The following is a 15,051-nucleotide window of genomic DNA, read 5'->3' on the forward strand; positions in this document are numbered from 1 at the left end:
TTATGCTTCCCCATACAGGTATTTGAAGATAGGTATCGTAGCTTCACTGATCCTGATATACCTAGGTAATTTCCAAAGCCAGGTCAAGACTAAATGATTTTTTAGGTCCCAAGTGCTCTTTCTTTCGTTGTCTCACTTGTGTTTTTAACATTTGCAGTTTTTACTATGGGTCTCATTACTCAAGCATGGGGATTGTGCTTTATTACCTTCTGAGATTAGAGCCATTTACTTCTCTCCATCGAAATTTACAGGTACTCTTATGGACAGTATCACATACCTTAAGTATCTTATGATATGTTATTTGTCTTGTTTTCAACTAAAATAAAGTGATTCCTACAGAGCCTATATCTTTTGTGAACAATTTCATCTTCTGACATAATTGTTCTAATAAAATATAGACTACACACTACATAAACTGCCTCACTACCCTACTTTACATTACCCAACAAACCACATCACTGTATTGCTTTCATGGTTATTTTATCCTTCCATCACCATTTTCCTTTTTCATTTTCTGTTTTCATCTTTTGGATATCAAATGGGTTTCACATGCATGAAGCGCGATAGTTTATCAATAAGTGGAGGGTTATTCTCATTTAAAAATTTCAAAGTATGAGTTTCTGCCTAATCTTGGAATTCATATCACATTACTTCTAATTTTATATCTTTCTTGAGTGTGATCTGTGATGTGTGCGTAGCAGTGTTTTCAAAACTAGTTTTGATACTGGCCTAGGCGGTTTTTTTGGGCGGGGCTATAAAATAAACCTCTGCCCAGCCAGACTAGGCAGCATAAGGTTGGTGCAAGGTTTTAAAACCTTCTCAGCCTCAATTCGCTATGTACAGGGATCCAGTGGTGAGGAGTTCCTTCGAACGGCACAAAATTTCGCCATCTCAGATGGCCGGAAATGGAAGTTATAGACGGGTCGGGTCGGAACTCCGGCAAACCCGACCCACTTAGACTATAAAGTATTATAATAATCTTAGGTACCATGAGGCTATCGCCTCATGCCTCGAGACTACCCATGAAACGCCTTGGGGCTTTACACCTCGCGATTTAAAACATTGGATGCTAGTAAGTTTTTCAGGTGTCAGCTTTTTTTATTAATATTTCTTAGAGGATTCGTTGTGATGTGAGATTTTACCGAAGATATAGAGGTTCTGATGAAGAATATCATCACGAGACACCACAATTGGACATAGGACTATAATTTTCAACACATTATATAGGGTTTTCAAAAACCACGGGCTAATTTAGCTAGTTTTGCTAGATGGTGGAATTTTTATCCACTATTTTGTAATTCATGTTATTGTTTTAATAAATTGTTATTGTTTCTTCTCAAAAAAAAAAAAACAAAAAAAAAATCACTGTTTATTAGAAATTTTTATTCTAGTCAGTATTTTCTGAAAATCTAGCTTTATGATTTTTTTTGAATCTTATTTCCTATTTCTATATTTAAGGTTATAGAGTTGGTGCTTAAGTGTAGTATCTTCTTTTTTTTCTTTTTTTTTTTTTTTTTGTGGAGCTATTGTTATCTCGTATCATTTGTCTACTTTCTTAGAGGATTCGTTTTGATATGAGATTTTACCGAAGATATAGAGGTTCTGATGAAGAATATCATCACGAGACACCACAATTGGACATAGGACTATAATTTTCAACACATTATATAGGGTTTTCAAAAACCACGGGCTAATTTAGCTAGTTTTGCTAGATGGTGATCCACTATTTTGTAATTCATGTTATTTGTTTTAATAAATTGTTATCGTTTCTTCTCAAAACAAAAAAACAAAAAAAAAATCACTGTTTATTAGAAATTTTTATTCTAGTCAGTATTTTCTGAAAATCTAGCTTTATGATTTTTTTTTAATCTTATTTCCTATTTCTATATTTAAGGTTATAGAGTTGGTGCTTAAGTGTAGTATCTTCTTCTTCTTTTTTTTTTTTTTTTTTTTGTGGGGCTATTTTTATCTCGTATCATTTGTCTACTTTCTTACTGTACTGAATCCTGTTTAATGGTCCATGAATTTTACCTGTTTCTTTTTATCAGGGTGGTAAATTTGACCATGCTGACCGTCTCTTTCAAAGCATTGAGGGAACATATCAGAACTGCCTTACTAATACAAGTGATGTGAAGGAGTTAATACCGGAGTTCTTTTACATGCCAGAGTTTCTTGTCAATTCAAATGCTTATCATTTTGGTGTGAAGCAAGATGGTGAACCTATTGCAGATGTTTGTCTCCCACCCTGGGCCAAGGTATGTAATATCTTCTTCTTAATGAATCCATAAACCCACCTAATCCTTTCAAATGCGTACCATTTCCCACCTCTTGGCATGTGGCTAGGAAAAATGGTTTTCTTAATGCCACATAGATAAGTTTACTAAATTACCCTTCCATATCAGCACATTTAACCCAATTTTAACGGATTTGACAAAATTCAGGCAGAGTGGAAAGAATATCGAGTTTCAGGGTGTATGGTGGTTATATTTTTTTTTTTGGGGGTTTTGTTTTTTTTTTTTGGGGGGGGGGGTTGATGAGTTCTAGGGGGCATAGCAAAAAATAAACCTTTTTTTTTTTTTAATAAAAAGAACTTAGAATGATAGTTGAAATAAACATAGTGAATTTGTACAGTTGCACAAGATCCATCAACCTTGCTTTAATTCAAAGGGTGCCTCTGGAAAGATATTACGGTGATGGTAAGTTTGTAGCAATTCAAAAATTTGGACGGTTAATAGCTCATGCAGATTGAGGAGCGATAAGGGAATCCACCCAAACCATTCTACATCCTATTTAATTTGAGTGGAAATTGAACCCTGTGTCCCTTCTGGGAATATAAGTGTAGGTTGGGCAAAAGTTAGTCTCATTCAATGGCAAAGCTTTGACAGTTTTGTAGGAAATCAGTGTGCATATCTATAGAAAAACTACCAAAATCAACAGGGTCTGGAACCACATTGCTTTGATTACAAATTGAGGGATGTAAAGAATATACCGACCAAGTTGATTATGGTCTACTTCATAGACCAAAAGTGCACTCTAGCTAACTGATGTGTCTTTGCAGGTAGGAATCGACTACATTTAGGAGAACACCGATAATATGTGAGAAGTAAAAAATTAACACAATAATAAGGGGAATAGTGGATTTGTTTACCCAAATGGATCAGTCATGATACTTGCCTTGAGACTTGATAGTTACACTCACCGTTGGCGTACAAATGCACAAGACACAAACCTTTTGTCTGCATGTTTCTTACACATATGACCTTGCCAATTTTTTCTTTGTTTGGGTAAAAAGTTTGCCATCACTGAGACTGCACCATAATAGAATGCATTAACTTCAACCACATATAATAGGGGTGTCACTCATTCTTTTGGAAGCCAGTGTAAAGGATTTCTGCTTTACACAAATAACTTTAGAAACTTTTCTTTTGGAATAAGACATCTGAGGCTTGAAGCTCTCATTTTCTTTTATTCATCTTCATCTTTTCTATGACGTGAGATCTACACCATTTCATTTACATTGTTTTCTTTTCTTGCTACCTGATCCAATTATTTATTCAGGGCTCATCTGATGAATTATTTACTTTTTTTTTTTATACTGATCCGATTATTTATTCAGGGCTCACCTGAAGAATTTATTAACAAGAACAGAGAAGCCCTTGAAAGCGAATATGTTAGCTCTAATCTACACCATTGGATAGATTTGGTATTTGGTTACAAGCAGCGTGGAAAACCAGCTGTGGAGGTACCTATGTGATAATTCAAACAATTTTTCGTGTCCTGAACATTCTCTATTGGTTAATACAACTTCATTACAAATATACTGATCACTGAAAATATTATTGGAAATTTGAAATGCAGGCTGCAAATATTTTTTATTACTTAACGTATGAAGGTGCTGTTGATCTGGAGACCATGGAAGATGATTTGCAAAGGTCAGCTATTGAAGACCAAATTGCAAATTTTGGCCAGACACCAATTCAGATTTTCCGTAAAAAACACCCAAGAAGAGGGCCACCTATTCCAATTGCACATCCTTTGCGCTTTGCACCTGGTTCTATTAACTTGACTTCCATTGTTTGTAGTACAAGTCATACACGGTCAGCTGCTTTATATGTTCGGACCATGGACTCCAATGTTGTTCTTGTAAGCCAGGGTCTCACCTTGTCAGTTAAGATGTGGTTGACAACCTCACTGCAATCTGGTGGAAATTTTACCTTCTCTAGCTCCCAGGTTGGGCTTTTGTTCTGATGTTTATTGTTCAGTTTAATTTGAGTTTTTATGTTAAGTACTTAATATGCTTACTAAATTAACATGTACAGGATCCTTCATTTGGCGTTGGTTCTGATATTCTCTCTCCTCGTAAATTTGGGAGTCCTTCAGCTGAAAATGTTGAACTTGGAGCTCAATGCTTTGCAACCATGCAAACACCATCTGAGAATTTTTTGATCTCATGTGGCAATTGGGAAAATAGCTTTCAGGTTATATCCTTAAATGATGGCAGAATGGTACAAAGCATCAGACAGCATAAGGATGTGGTTAGTTGTGTTGCAGGTATGTTTAACTAGAAGCAGAAATTACTGTTTCCTTTATGGAACATGCATGTGAAGGGTCAAGACAAATTTTTTCGGCCTATTTAAATTAAAAAGGGTTATGTTACCTTTTCTAGCACCCAATACTCATGTAGTCTTAATATGTTGTGGTTGGTTCTTTAAGCGAGTGAGTCTAGGCTTGTGTCCTACTGTTGTGATTTGATAGCCTTCTTTTACCTGTTTATACATGGTTAGATTGATCATAAAGATAAATCATCGTGGGACATGATTCCCTGCATAGGGAAACTTTACTCCCTGAATAAAAGTTAGGAGATTTGTCTGCTTTCAAAATCATGATCATTGCCCTCAATTATTCAAGAAAGGGTGGTGCAATATTGGGTTTTTCTTTTCTTTTTGGTGCCGATTTTATGCAATATGGATTGTTATCATGATGATCACAGAGTAATCTATTAAAAAAATAGATATAGTTGTTTCAGTTTCATCGTGCAAGGTACTATTACTTTTTTTTTTAGGCGAAAGTTACTATTACTTAGTCATGGTAGCATTTTACATTGTAAATTCTGAATTTTTACTTGATTAGAACACATTAGTCAAGAAAGAAGGTACTATTACTTTTTTTTAGGCGAAAGTTACTATTACTTAGTCACGGTAGCATTTTACATTGTAAATTCTGAATTTTTACTTGATTAGAACACATTAGTCAAGAAAGAAATGCTGAGGAAAAATCTTTAAATTCTATATGATGGCATGCATGTCTTTTTTCTGGACTATGAACTTTGGTAACCAATTGGGTGCTAACATTCCAATGCATTAATATTTAATGAATAAAACCTCCACTGATTCTTCCTCCTGTTCTGGGTGAGGTTTTGTTTTTGGCTTTTATTCTGGAACAATTCTTCTTAGTGGTTTCAAAGATTGTTTTCTAAGATGTAACAATTATAATGTTGCAGTGACATTTGATGGAAGCTTCCTTGCAACTGGAAGTTATGACACTACAATCATGGTGTGGAAAGTCTTCCGAGGTAGAACCCAAGAAAAGAGACCTCGTAATACACAGACAGAACTACCACGCAAAGATTATGTCATTGTTGAAACTCCTTTTCGTATTCTCTGTGGACACGATGATATAATTACATGCTTGTATATCAGCGTGGAGCTTGACATTGTGATCAGTGGATCAAAAGACGGAACTTGTGTTTTTCATACCCTGCAGAGTGGAAGATATGTAAGATCCTTGCGCCATCCATCTGGATGTGCATTGTCAAAGCTCGTCGCTTCTCAACATGGACGGATTGTGTTTTATGCTGATGATGATCTGAGTCTGCATCTTTATTCAATTAATGGTAAACATCTTGCTTCTTCTGAATCCAATGGACGCCTCAACTGTGTTGAGCTGAGTGGGTGTGGTGAATTTTTGGTTTGTGCCGGTGACCAAGGGCAAATAGTTGTACGCTCTATGAATTCACTTGAGGTCATAAAGAAATATGATGGTGTTGGAAAGATTATAACATCTCTAACAGTGACCCCAGAAGAATGCTTCTTAGCTGGAACAAAAGATGGAACCATTCTCGTATATTCTATAGAAAATACTCAACTTCGCAAAGGCCTTCCTCGAAATTCAAAATCCAAACCTTCTTCAACAGGATAAATTGACCATTTGTGATGGAAGCCGTTTAGTTTTAATGGTGAGCAAGGATTTGGGAGGTGAATCAAGGTATGCACCGTAGCCATTTTCCTGCAAGTTCACTTTTTGTATTTCAGTTACTTTATATTGCCGTTAGTTGGGCAATATAAACGTAATAATTGTGATTGATTTTTCTTCTATAGGTCTTATATTCACTGTTCATTGTACTGGTTTAACACGTTATTTTTTTATCCAGTAAGTAAGATGCACATTAATCTTTATTTGGACATGAACCAAAACAACCAAACATATCTTGGCATATGGTGACAATTCTCCATTCCTTCATAGGTTGATGGAAGTTCTAATAACGTGTTGAACAGTCTGTTGCATATAATGCCCTTGCACATAAAACATCAATAATGTATAACTCTTTAGTTAAGGATTACCTTATTCAGTGTGAGTGTTTCAGGAAATATCCTTTGGAACAATGATTTGACCCTCAACTGATATTGGATGTTCTTTCTCTGATGATAAGACTTGAATTCGTCAACATCTTAAGTTATGAAATGTGACAGGATATGTATTCATGAACCAATTGTTTATTACCTCTATGATATTAAGTGTGCGTGTTTGTTAGATTCTCACAACAATTGTGGTTGGAGTGTCCATTACGACAGTTGAAATTATAGCGGTATTTGTTTGTGTTGCCATTAGAATTTGATCATATTGTCATCCTTCAATACAGGCGTCTGCAAATGATCTCAAAATATTGAGCCACGCCCATCACATGCTAGGGCCTCAGACTCGTTTCTTTTTCGGTTTTGTCTCCTTGACGCTTTGGTGTGTCAAGACAGTGAAGGGGATTACATGCAGTTGGGCAAGAATTGCTTGAACAGTTTTTAAGCATGTTCAAGCTCCAGTTATATTAATGTAAAACACACAGAGGTCGAGAACTTTGTGAGGTGAATTTTTCTGCAACGTTTCAAAATGGTAAAATACTGGCTTCTTACAAACTTATCGTCCTTCATCTCCGTCTTGTGGGGCATCAGCACATAACCTGTACAATAATGTTGTTGGTAGGTTAGATTTCAAATATTGTGTATTAACCAGTGGCAGGCCAACTCCGATTTTTCCTCTTCCAGGTAGCTAGCGTTAATTCTCCGAACCTTGTATAGACGGGCTGCAATGCCTTTTATTTCTTCTAAAGCAATGGAAACCCTTATTCTCCTTTCTGTGTAGCGCATTTAGTTTGCATAAATTCTCTCAAGTAGTTACGGTTTTTCCATTCGCTCTCAGCAGATATGGTTTTCCAATTTGTGGTTGTTTCGCCCGTGAATACCCTCTATCTGTACCCAATGATGTTCTAATCCGAGTGTGCTTACCAACACATTGGCAAATAGAGGTGTCACTCGCTGCTCCGATCTTTGTAGTTGCACGCACAGGTACAAAATTTATGTGCTTTGACTTAAGTGTAAATTTTGTATGCTCCTCGAGAAAACATATAAAGTCATCCACCATTGCCAACTTTACAAACTCAACCATCGAGTCACGAGTAAATGACCGGTCTCGCTCCTTGGCATTTCCACCCCGATCCCCTTTCCTAGCATTAAGCCCTGCATGACAAGGATCCGTCAACCCATAGGCGGATCTATTAAGGGACCTGGGTGATCTCGGGACCACTAAAAAATCCGAATATTTAGCTGTGAGAACATCCGTGGACCACCCAAGTCTAGGCATATGGTGGAGGAGAGTAGCAACGACAGTTGCACTATTTGCCTTCAAGCGCCTCTTGTCCTTCATAAATATAATTAATGCTGAGGGTAGGCTTCTTCACTATGCGCCAATCTTCTTCTTCATCAGTGAGCTCATACCAATCGGACTTACGTTGGTTCTTCTTTTCAACGGGCTCCTCTTTCATGGCTTTGTTCTTGACGAACTCCTGGCAATGCCTTGATCGAGTATCTCCTCGATGTGATCCCTGAGCATGTGATTGCTCCGAGTGGTGTGACCAGTGCACTAATGGAATGAGCAGTACTCATTAGGCTTTTTGTTGGCCAGATGGTCAAGGAGGGGTAATTTTTAGTTGTGACGGGAACATAGATGATACATCACGTGTTTCTATGTAAGTGCTGAAAATTTTTAATTTCTAAGTTATTAACCTTTTAACACACATATCCCGCCATTTATATGAAAACACATGGTGTACCACCTCGTGTGACAGTCACACTGAAAAATCTTTCCAAGGAGAGGTGTGCTATGAAGGATGTGTTCTTCTGCTATTCCTTGTAGGAAATTTTGTGTGTTACAGTAGCGTGTGAAGAATGATATTAGGTGAGAAGAGAAAATAAAAGAGATATTAGTTGTGATATATTTTAAAATTTTATTCGAATAATACGACGTTCTTCCTTGGGAATGGGTTTATTCCTCACTTACAAATAACGTATTTGTACTATTGAAATTACACAATTGGAACCGTCCTGTTTCTTAATCTTCATTTGAGGATCATCTCTATAAAAATCATTCGAATCGGAGATCGTTTAGTTATAAGCACACAAATTAATAATTTGCGTGACAACCCTCTCCATAATCCAGAAATTAATCCTTCACGCCAGAAACCATTCCCCATCTTCAACAGCACCTATCCTTCATCATTCACCATATTTTCTGACCCAAAACCACCCTAGCCGTCCCATACACCTATCCTACACACTTTTCCACCATTCTACACCATCCATAACCCCCAAAAACCATCACAAACCCCTGTGCCGCAACCAAGGAAGAGGAGGAAGGTTCTTAGATGTTCCTGCTGTGCAATTTAGATTGCTGGAATTTTTAGGTGTGATCTTTCTTATGTTTCAATGTTTCAATTCAATAAACTTTGTGTTGTGAGTATGAGGAACTAAACCCCCTTAGTTGGGGGGTAATTCGAAACCATGTACATGCTTGCAATTTGATTCGATTACATTCAGTTGTTATTTCATAAGTTGTGGATTCAATTCGTTCATCTATTTGATTGATACTTATTTATGTATGTTGATTGAGAGTGCACGCTTAGTTTTCATGCATGAATATGATGCTAGATTATGAGGGAGTTTCACCTAATAGTTACAATCTTATAATCACAAGTAGTGAAGATCGCTTGAAAACGATCGCGTTGAATGAATTCTTAGCATAAGTTTCATGCAATTCATAGTAACAAATGCTTCGTCAATGCTTATGTTTTTCATAGAACGTAATGATTCTTGCTTGTATCTCTATTATGCAATTCATGTAGGGAACTTGTAGGGAATGTTTTGGGTTGTCGTATGCAATCATCCAACTTAATAACTTGTGGAAAAACTGAGGGTTAATTAGTGCAATTCACGGTTAATCTGGGGCGTTGAGTATTTATAATTTATTGGAAGAACAACTGAAAATCGTTTTGTTTGCAAGTGTGACATGTGTGGAGAAGAACCTCCTAACTAGCCTTTTATCCATCTATTTCACCAAAATCGTTTTTACAATCTGTGCTAATTAAAGTTTCTGTTTTGTGTTAAATTTTCGTCCAAAACAAATCCCCCTCTCATTTGAAGTCTTAGATTAGTTAGAAAGTATTTTGATTTGTGTTTCTAAGTATTTTGATTCAAGTTTTCATCAAATTTCGTCCAAATTAGTGTAGGTGCTCAAAACTGCCCAGAAAGTGGTTTTTAGGCAGTTTTGAGCCTTCTAGTTGCTGTTTTGAGTTTTAGGTTTGTTTAAGTCTTTTAACCTTTACTTTTGCATTCTTTGAGTCTAGTTTAGTGTTTTAAACTTTGTTTTTGAGTTTTTAAGTCAGTTTCCAAGTGTTTAGCAATCCCTCCTAATCCCCGGTTTAGAACGATCCCTACTTACATCTTTGCTACAATTTGACAAAAAGAGGGTTTAATTTGTGTGCTTATCTATTTCGCATCAAATTTTTGTTTGTTTTGCAAAATAATAATTGGCGAGCCACACTAGGAACCACCCTCTCCCAAATACAAATATTGTCAACATTGTGACCAATAGACGAAATAACATCTACGAAAAAATTGGCTTTTATATAAATACGTTGCTACTAAATAAAATAAAAAGAGGTCGTCAGCCATTTGATGTTCTCAAAAATAGTTATGAGCCTTCAGGGGATCTTGCAACGGTTGAGAATCACATCTATAACCATGTTGGAGTCACCTTCAACCATCACATTGCGTCTATTTAGTGAATATATTTAGATGACCAAACGATTTTCGATTCAAATTATTATTATTTTTTATTTGTACAGGTGATCTTCAAATAAAGATTTAAAAACATAACGGTTCTAATTATAAAATTTTTATTGCGAATATACATTATTTGTACGTAAGAGGAATGCAACTTTTATTCATTTTGCTGTATGTGCATATAGATGTGACAAATCAAGAAAAGAGTTAGCCCACAAAAGCTCTCTCCCTGCGAAGCCCAAGAAGCCCAGGTGATGTCATGGGACGGTACGTTTGATTGTCCCGGAAACTCGAGACAAAGCGAAAGGGTATTCGTCGTAATTATCGACCTCAAACAGGGGGATTTCTCGTTGTACCGGTCTTTCACACACTGCCTCTCTGGTGTCTGATCTCTCTCCCTTCCCCAAAACCCCAACACTTTACTGAAGCCTGCGATTCGATTTTGGGCTAGGGTTAGGGTTTCACACATTGATCGGGTCCTCTGTGTACTGCTTCAATGACCATCGATTCGATTCGTGAGCCTCCTCCAATGTCAATGTACGGACACTCTCAGGACATGACCATGCCAAACCCGATCCCCGCCTGCGACGACGACGATGCCGGCGCCGCAGACTCCATCGACAACGCCCACATTCAATACGATTCCCATACGCTCGAGGACGGCGGCATCGTCGTCGTTGAGGACGTTAGCTCCGACGGCGTCTACGTTCAAGGCGGCTCCGCTAGCTCCGAATTGCGCGGTCCGCCTTACGACGGCTCCAGCCAGCTAACGCTGTCGTTTCGCGGCCAGGTCTTTGTTTTTGACGCCGTTACGCCTGAAAAGGTACGAACTTTATCGGAATTTGATTGGTAATTTAGGGCTTTATAGAGCTTGCGATGATGTTTTGTTAGGTTTACAACAAAATGCTGGTTGTTGAAAGGAACTAGAACTCTGTAATATGAAAAGTTTGAATATTTATTAAATTAGGAAAAACATTTTGCTTCATTGAACAACACCATGCAATTATGGTTATAATTAAGTTTCTTTGGTTACTAACTTTTTGTATATTTTGATGGTTTTTGAAGGTTCAAGCAGTGTTATTACTGTTGGGAGGTAATGAATTATCTCCTAGCGCTCAAGGGACGGAGTTGGCATCTCAGAATCAGAGGGTATCTTATCTTCTTACTTAGACTGTAAAACTTTTGCATCGTATGTATATCTATTATTGATGGTGTGTTGTCTTGTATTTCATATTATGTAGGCTATGGAAGATTATCCCCGATGTAGTCAACCTCACAGAGCAGCGTCATTAATTAGGTTTCGTCAAAAGAGAAAAGAGCGATGCTTTGACAAAAAAGTGAGATATGGTGTTCGTCAAGAAGTAGCACTCAGGTTTGTTTCTTTTAAACAAAAGGTTCAATCGGGTGGTGTAGTCTATATGATGTTCTTCTGCTCAAATTGATTGGAGTAAAAAAATTGCATGTGCCTGTTAAAGGTCGTACCCAGTGCACAAGGCTCCCGCTTGAAAAAATCGAGATTCCTTTCTGTTACCTTGTTCATTGCTGTGATGTTTTGTATTTGCGGTTGAGTTAAATCAAATAACCTTTTGTGCGGGTTAGATAGCAATGCACATGTTGTGTCTATGCTGATGGTGATAGGTTTGTATAGTTATGAGTGAGGCTTCATTTTTATAAGTTTAGTTGTCTATAGTTTCAAGAATAATATTACATTTCTTTTCAATCCACATCGGTTACAGATTTATGGTTTAACATTTCGTTTCCAGTATAGTTTATAATGCCACATAGGGATCTTGATTCTCTACTTAATAGTTGGCATGGTGCAGTTTTTTAATTTTTTACATCATTCTACTGCACTCATGACTCATATGAGAGTAATCTATACATAATGTTTAACCAATATCATTTCAAATGTTTGATTACACAATGCCAGCTTTTTCCTTATAAATAGGGATCTATCAATTAATGCCGGTTGGACATGGTGGGATTTTTGTGATACCTATGTCGAATCAATTATATGTAGCACATTATTTTGACAATAAGCTAATTTAATCTAGAAAAACGAGAATACCTCAATTAGTCCATAAAAAAAGAAAACATACAGAAACTATATCTCTTGTATTGGATATACAGGCTCCTTTAATATGCTTTCACTCATTTGATCAATGGAAGAAAGTATGATATAATGAGTCTGCATTCTATTACTTTTTCTTTTGTTGCTTATTATTACTTTCTTTTGTTGCATTATGCTGCATTCTTCTTTGTTTATTTTTTAGGGAACTTTAACGAAAAGCACCCGGTACTGTTCACTTTAACGAAAAACCACATTTTTACACTAAAAAGTCAATCCTAGTACTATTCATTTTACCCTTTATTTTGTCCTTATCATTAAAACTCAAAGTTTTCAAGCCCTTTTCATTAGTTTTCCTTATTTTTTATTGTTGAATGTTTGATTCATTTATATCTACATCAGGATGCAACGAAACAAGGGGCAATTTTCTTCCTCCAAAAGGTCAGATGGAGATAGTAACTGGTCTGCTGGCCAAGAATCAGGGCAGGAAGATTGCCATGCCGAAACCTCGTGAGTCTATGCAATATTGTAGAGTTTTGTACTCTTAAAGAAAAGAAAGAAATTAAGATTTTGGTGGATAGTTTCGAACTCTTCCCTCTCCCCCCCCCCCCTAATAATAGTTTTTTTTTTTTTTAAAAAAAAAAAATTCCTATCTCTAAAGGCATATTATGTTTGTTTTTATTGTTCTTGTGCTTTTTGTGTCTTACCTGTGACTAACTATTCTTGAATCTTTTATGATTTGCATGTTCTACCCGTCCAGCTGCAAGCATTGTGGAATAAGTTCAAAGTCCACACCAATGATGCGGCGCGGCCCATCTGGTCCAAGGTCTCTTTGCAATGCTTGTGGGCTTTTTTGGGCAAACAGGGTCAGTATCTATAACGATGAATTAATCACTTCATTTTTTTATTGCAAAGATATCTTATTTGTGACATTATTAGAATGCATAGTAGTTATGGTCTCATTCCTCTTTTACGGATCATTCACCCTCTTCCAGCCACACATCTGCTTGAAGAAAATTAACATCGTATTTAATCTTTGACTTGTTTGTGCTTGTCATGAATAACTGACAAAAGTTATGTTTTACGGGTCGACCTCTGAAAAACGCCGAGTCTCCAACTAAGCCTATAGAAGACTTTGGCTTTAGAGGTGTTGTCTGTTAAATAGGAGTGCATAGATTGGTAATGTCTGTTGTGAATAAATATATGTTGGGGCTTGGGAGAGATGATATCGAATAAAGGGTGATAGCATAGATTGGTGGATGAGCATGGTTCTAACACCATTTGATGTACCTGCTCTATTTGTGGAGATGAGATGCATCGTAAAATATACAAAGGTGTTAATTTAACTTTAATTTACGTTTTTATCTCCCAATTTGAAGTTTCAAAAGTTTTCTCAACCATAAATGCATTAGACTCAGATTTCCGGAGAATACACTATAGGCATTCTTTGTGCAATACATGTGCAATACATGTGCAATCTGCCTTTATTAATTATGTGCACTTAGTATTTTTGTAGCGGAGATTTCGTATATCGTACAATTTACCATCAACTTTTCGCAGGGGGGTTTAAGGGAACTTTCCAAGAGAAGCCATGATATCAAACGAATTGAACAGGTGTGTTCCATGTCTGAGTACATTATATCAAACGACTTGGTGTTGCTACGTTTAGAATGATTATCTCATTATCTCTGCTCAATTGTGTACCCTTCTTTTATGTATTTAAAAAACAGGGTGGTGAACCTGATACTAAAGATTTGGACAGCGTAACCGCCATCGATGCACACAACAATCTTGTTCCCTTCTCTAATGGTGATAACTCAGCTTTAGTTGCCGAAAACTAGGTTTCGTCAAAATGCCAAAGTTGTCTCTATGGTATCATTCAAGTAGGCTTTCCTGGAATTTTCATTCGGCTTGTCCGATCTTTTGTACAGTTATAATAGTACCGTGATCAATACACGAAATCATGTATTTTTCTCCATTTTTGCTTTTGTTTGTTGAGTTTTGGTACCGACTGTGTGCTTGACACCAGCTGAGAGGATGTAAAACGTAACTAAACCGTTTCACCATTCAGTATTTTCATATTATTATGCATTCAGCATAGATATTAATGTTTAACTGCTTACATGATGCTAAGGGGCCTTTTGAAAGTGGGACTCCATAGGTTCTGTCACTTCATAGTTCAACATCAATTCCTGTGTCAATAATATAAAGGTAAATATTAGTTTACTACCCTTAAATTTTGTGGTTTTCAATATTTGGTATATGAAATTTTTTTCGTTCCAAAGTCATACTTGAAGTGGCAAACGTGTAAAACACTTTGAGAGAGCGCTCCTTCCCCGAGTATTCCAGTATCTCGCTCTCTCAAAGTGTTGTTGATGTGGCATCCATGTGGACAATGATTGGATGCCACATATCATTAAGGGGGTCCATGTGGAAATTAAGAATTAAAAATAAAAAAATAAAAAAACTAAAACCTACCCGTCTTCTACCTCCCCCCCCCCCCCCATCCCTTCTTTACCCTGCAACTCCCATCCTTTCCCTCCTTTCTCTCTTCCCCAACCAAAACCCATGTTCATTTTCTAGTATTTTCTGCAA

The 15,051-nt window shown here is 36.8% G+C and overlaps 2 protein-coding genes across 6 annotated transcripts in view; both read left to right on the forward strand.

The window, feature by feature from the left end:
* Positions 1-7,406, forward strand: part of LOC126601554 (BEACH domain-containing protein B-like) — a 37,721-nt gene extending 30,315 nt beyond the window's left edge. For all 5 annotated transcript variants that reach the window (XM_050268274.1, XM_050268272.1, XM_050268273.1 and 2 more), the window contains 8 exons: positions 19-65; positions 158-251; positions 2,049-2,255; positions 3,617-3,742; positions 3,859-4,230; positions 4,320-4,551; positions 5,501-6,264; positions 6,920-7,406. In XM_050268274.1, coding sequence (XP_050124231.1) covers positions 19-65; positions 158-251; positions 2,049-2,255; positions 3,617-3,742; positions 3,859-4,230; positions 4,320-4,551; positions 5,501-6,198 — 1,776 coding nt within the window. In that variant the 3' untranslated portion in view covers positions 6,199-6,264; positions 6,920-7,406. The remainder of the gene's footprint in view (positions 1-18; positions 66-157; positions 252-2,048; positions 2,256-3,616; positions 3,743-3,858; positions 4,231-4,319; positions 4,552-5,500; positions 6,265-6,919) is intronic.
* Positions 7,407-10,687: 3,281 nt separating this feature from the next.
* On the forward strand, positions 10,688-14,583 carry LOC126601555 (GATA transcription factor 25-like). Its single transcript, XM_050268277.1, has 7 exons — positions 10,688-11,211; positions 11,454-11,537; positions 11,630-11,760; positions 12,859-12,966; positions 13,217-13,322; positions 14,017-14,070; positions 14,187-14,583. Exons 1-7 carry the CDS (start codon positions 10,885-10,887, stop codon positions 14,295-14,297), a joined length of 921 nt encoding a protein of 306 aa, XP_050124234.1. The 5' UTR covers positions 10,688-10,884; the 3' UTR covers positions 14,298-14,583.
* The last annotated feature ends 468 nt before the right edge of the window (positions 14,584-15,051 follow it).

The sequence above is a fragment of the Malus sylvestris genome, chromosome 15 (genome assembly GCF_916048215.2).
Source record: "Malus sylvestris chromosome 15, drMalSylv7.2, whole genome shotgun sequence".
NCBI lineage: Eukaryota > Viridiplantae > Streptophyta > Magnoliopsida > Rosales > Rosaceae > Malus > Malus sylvestris.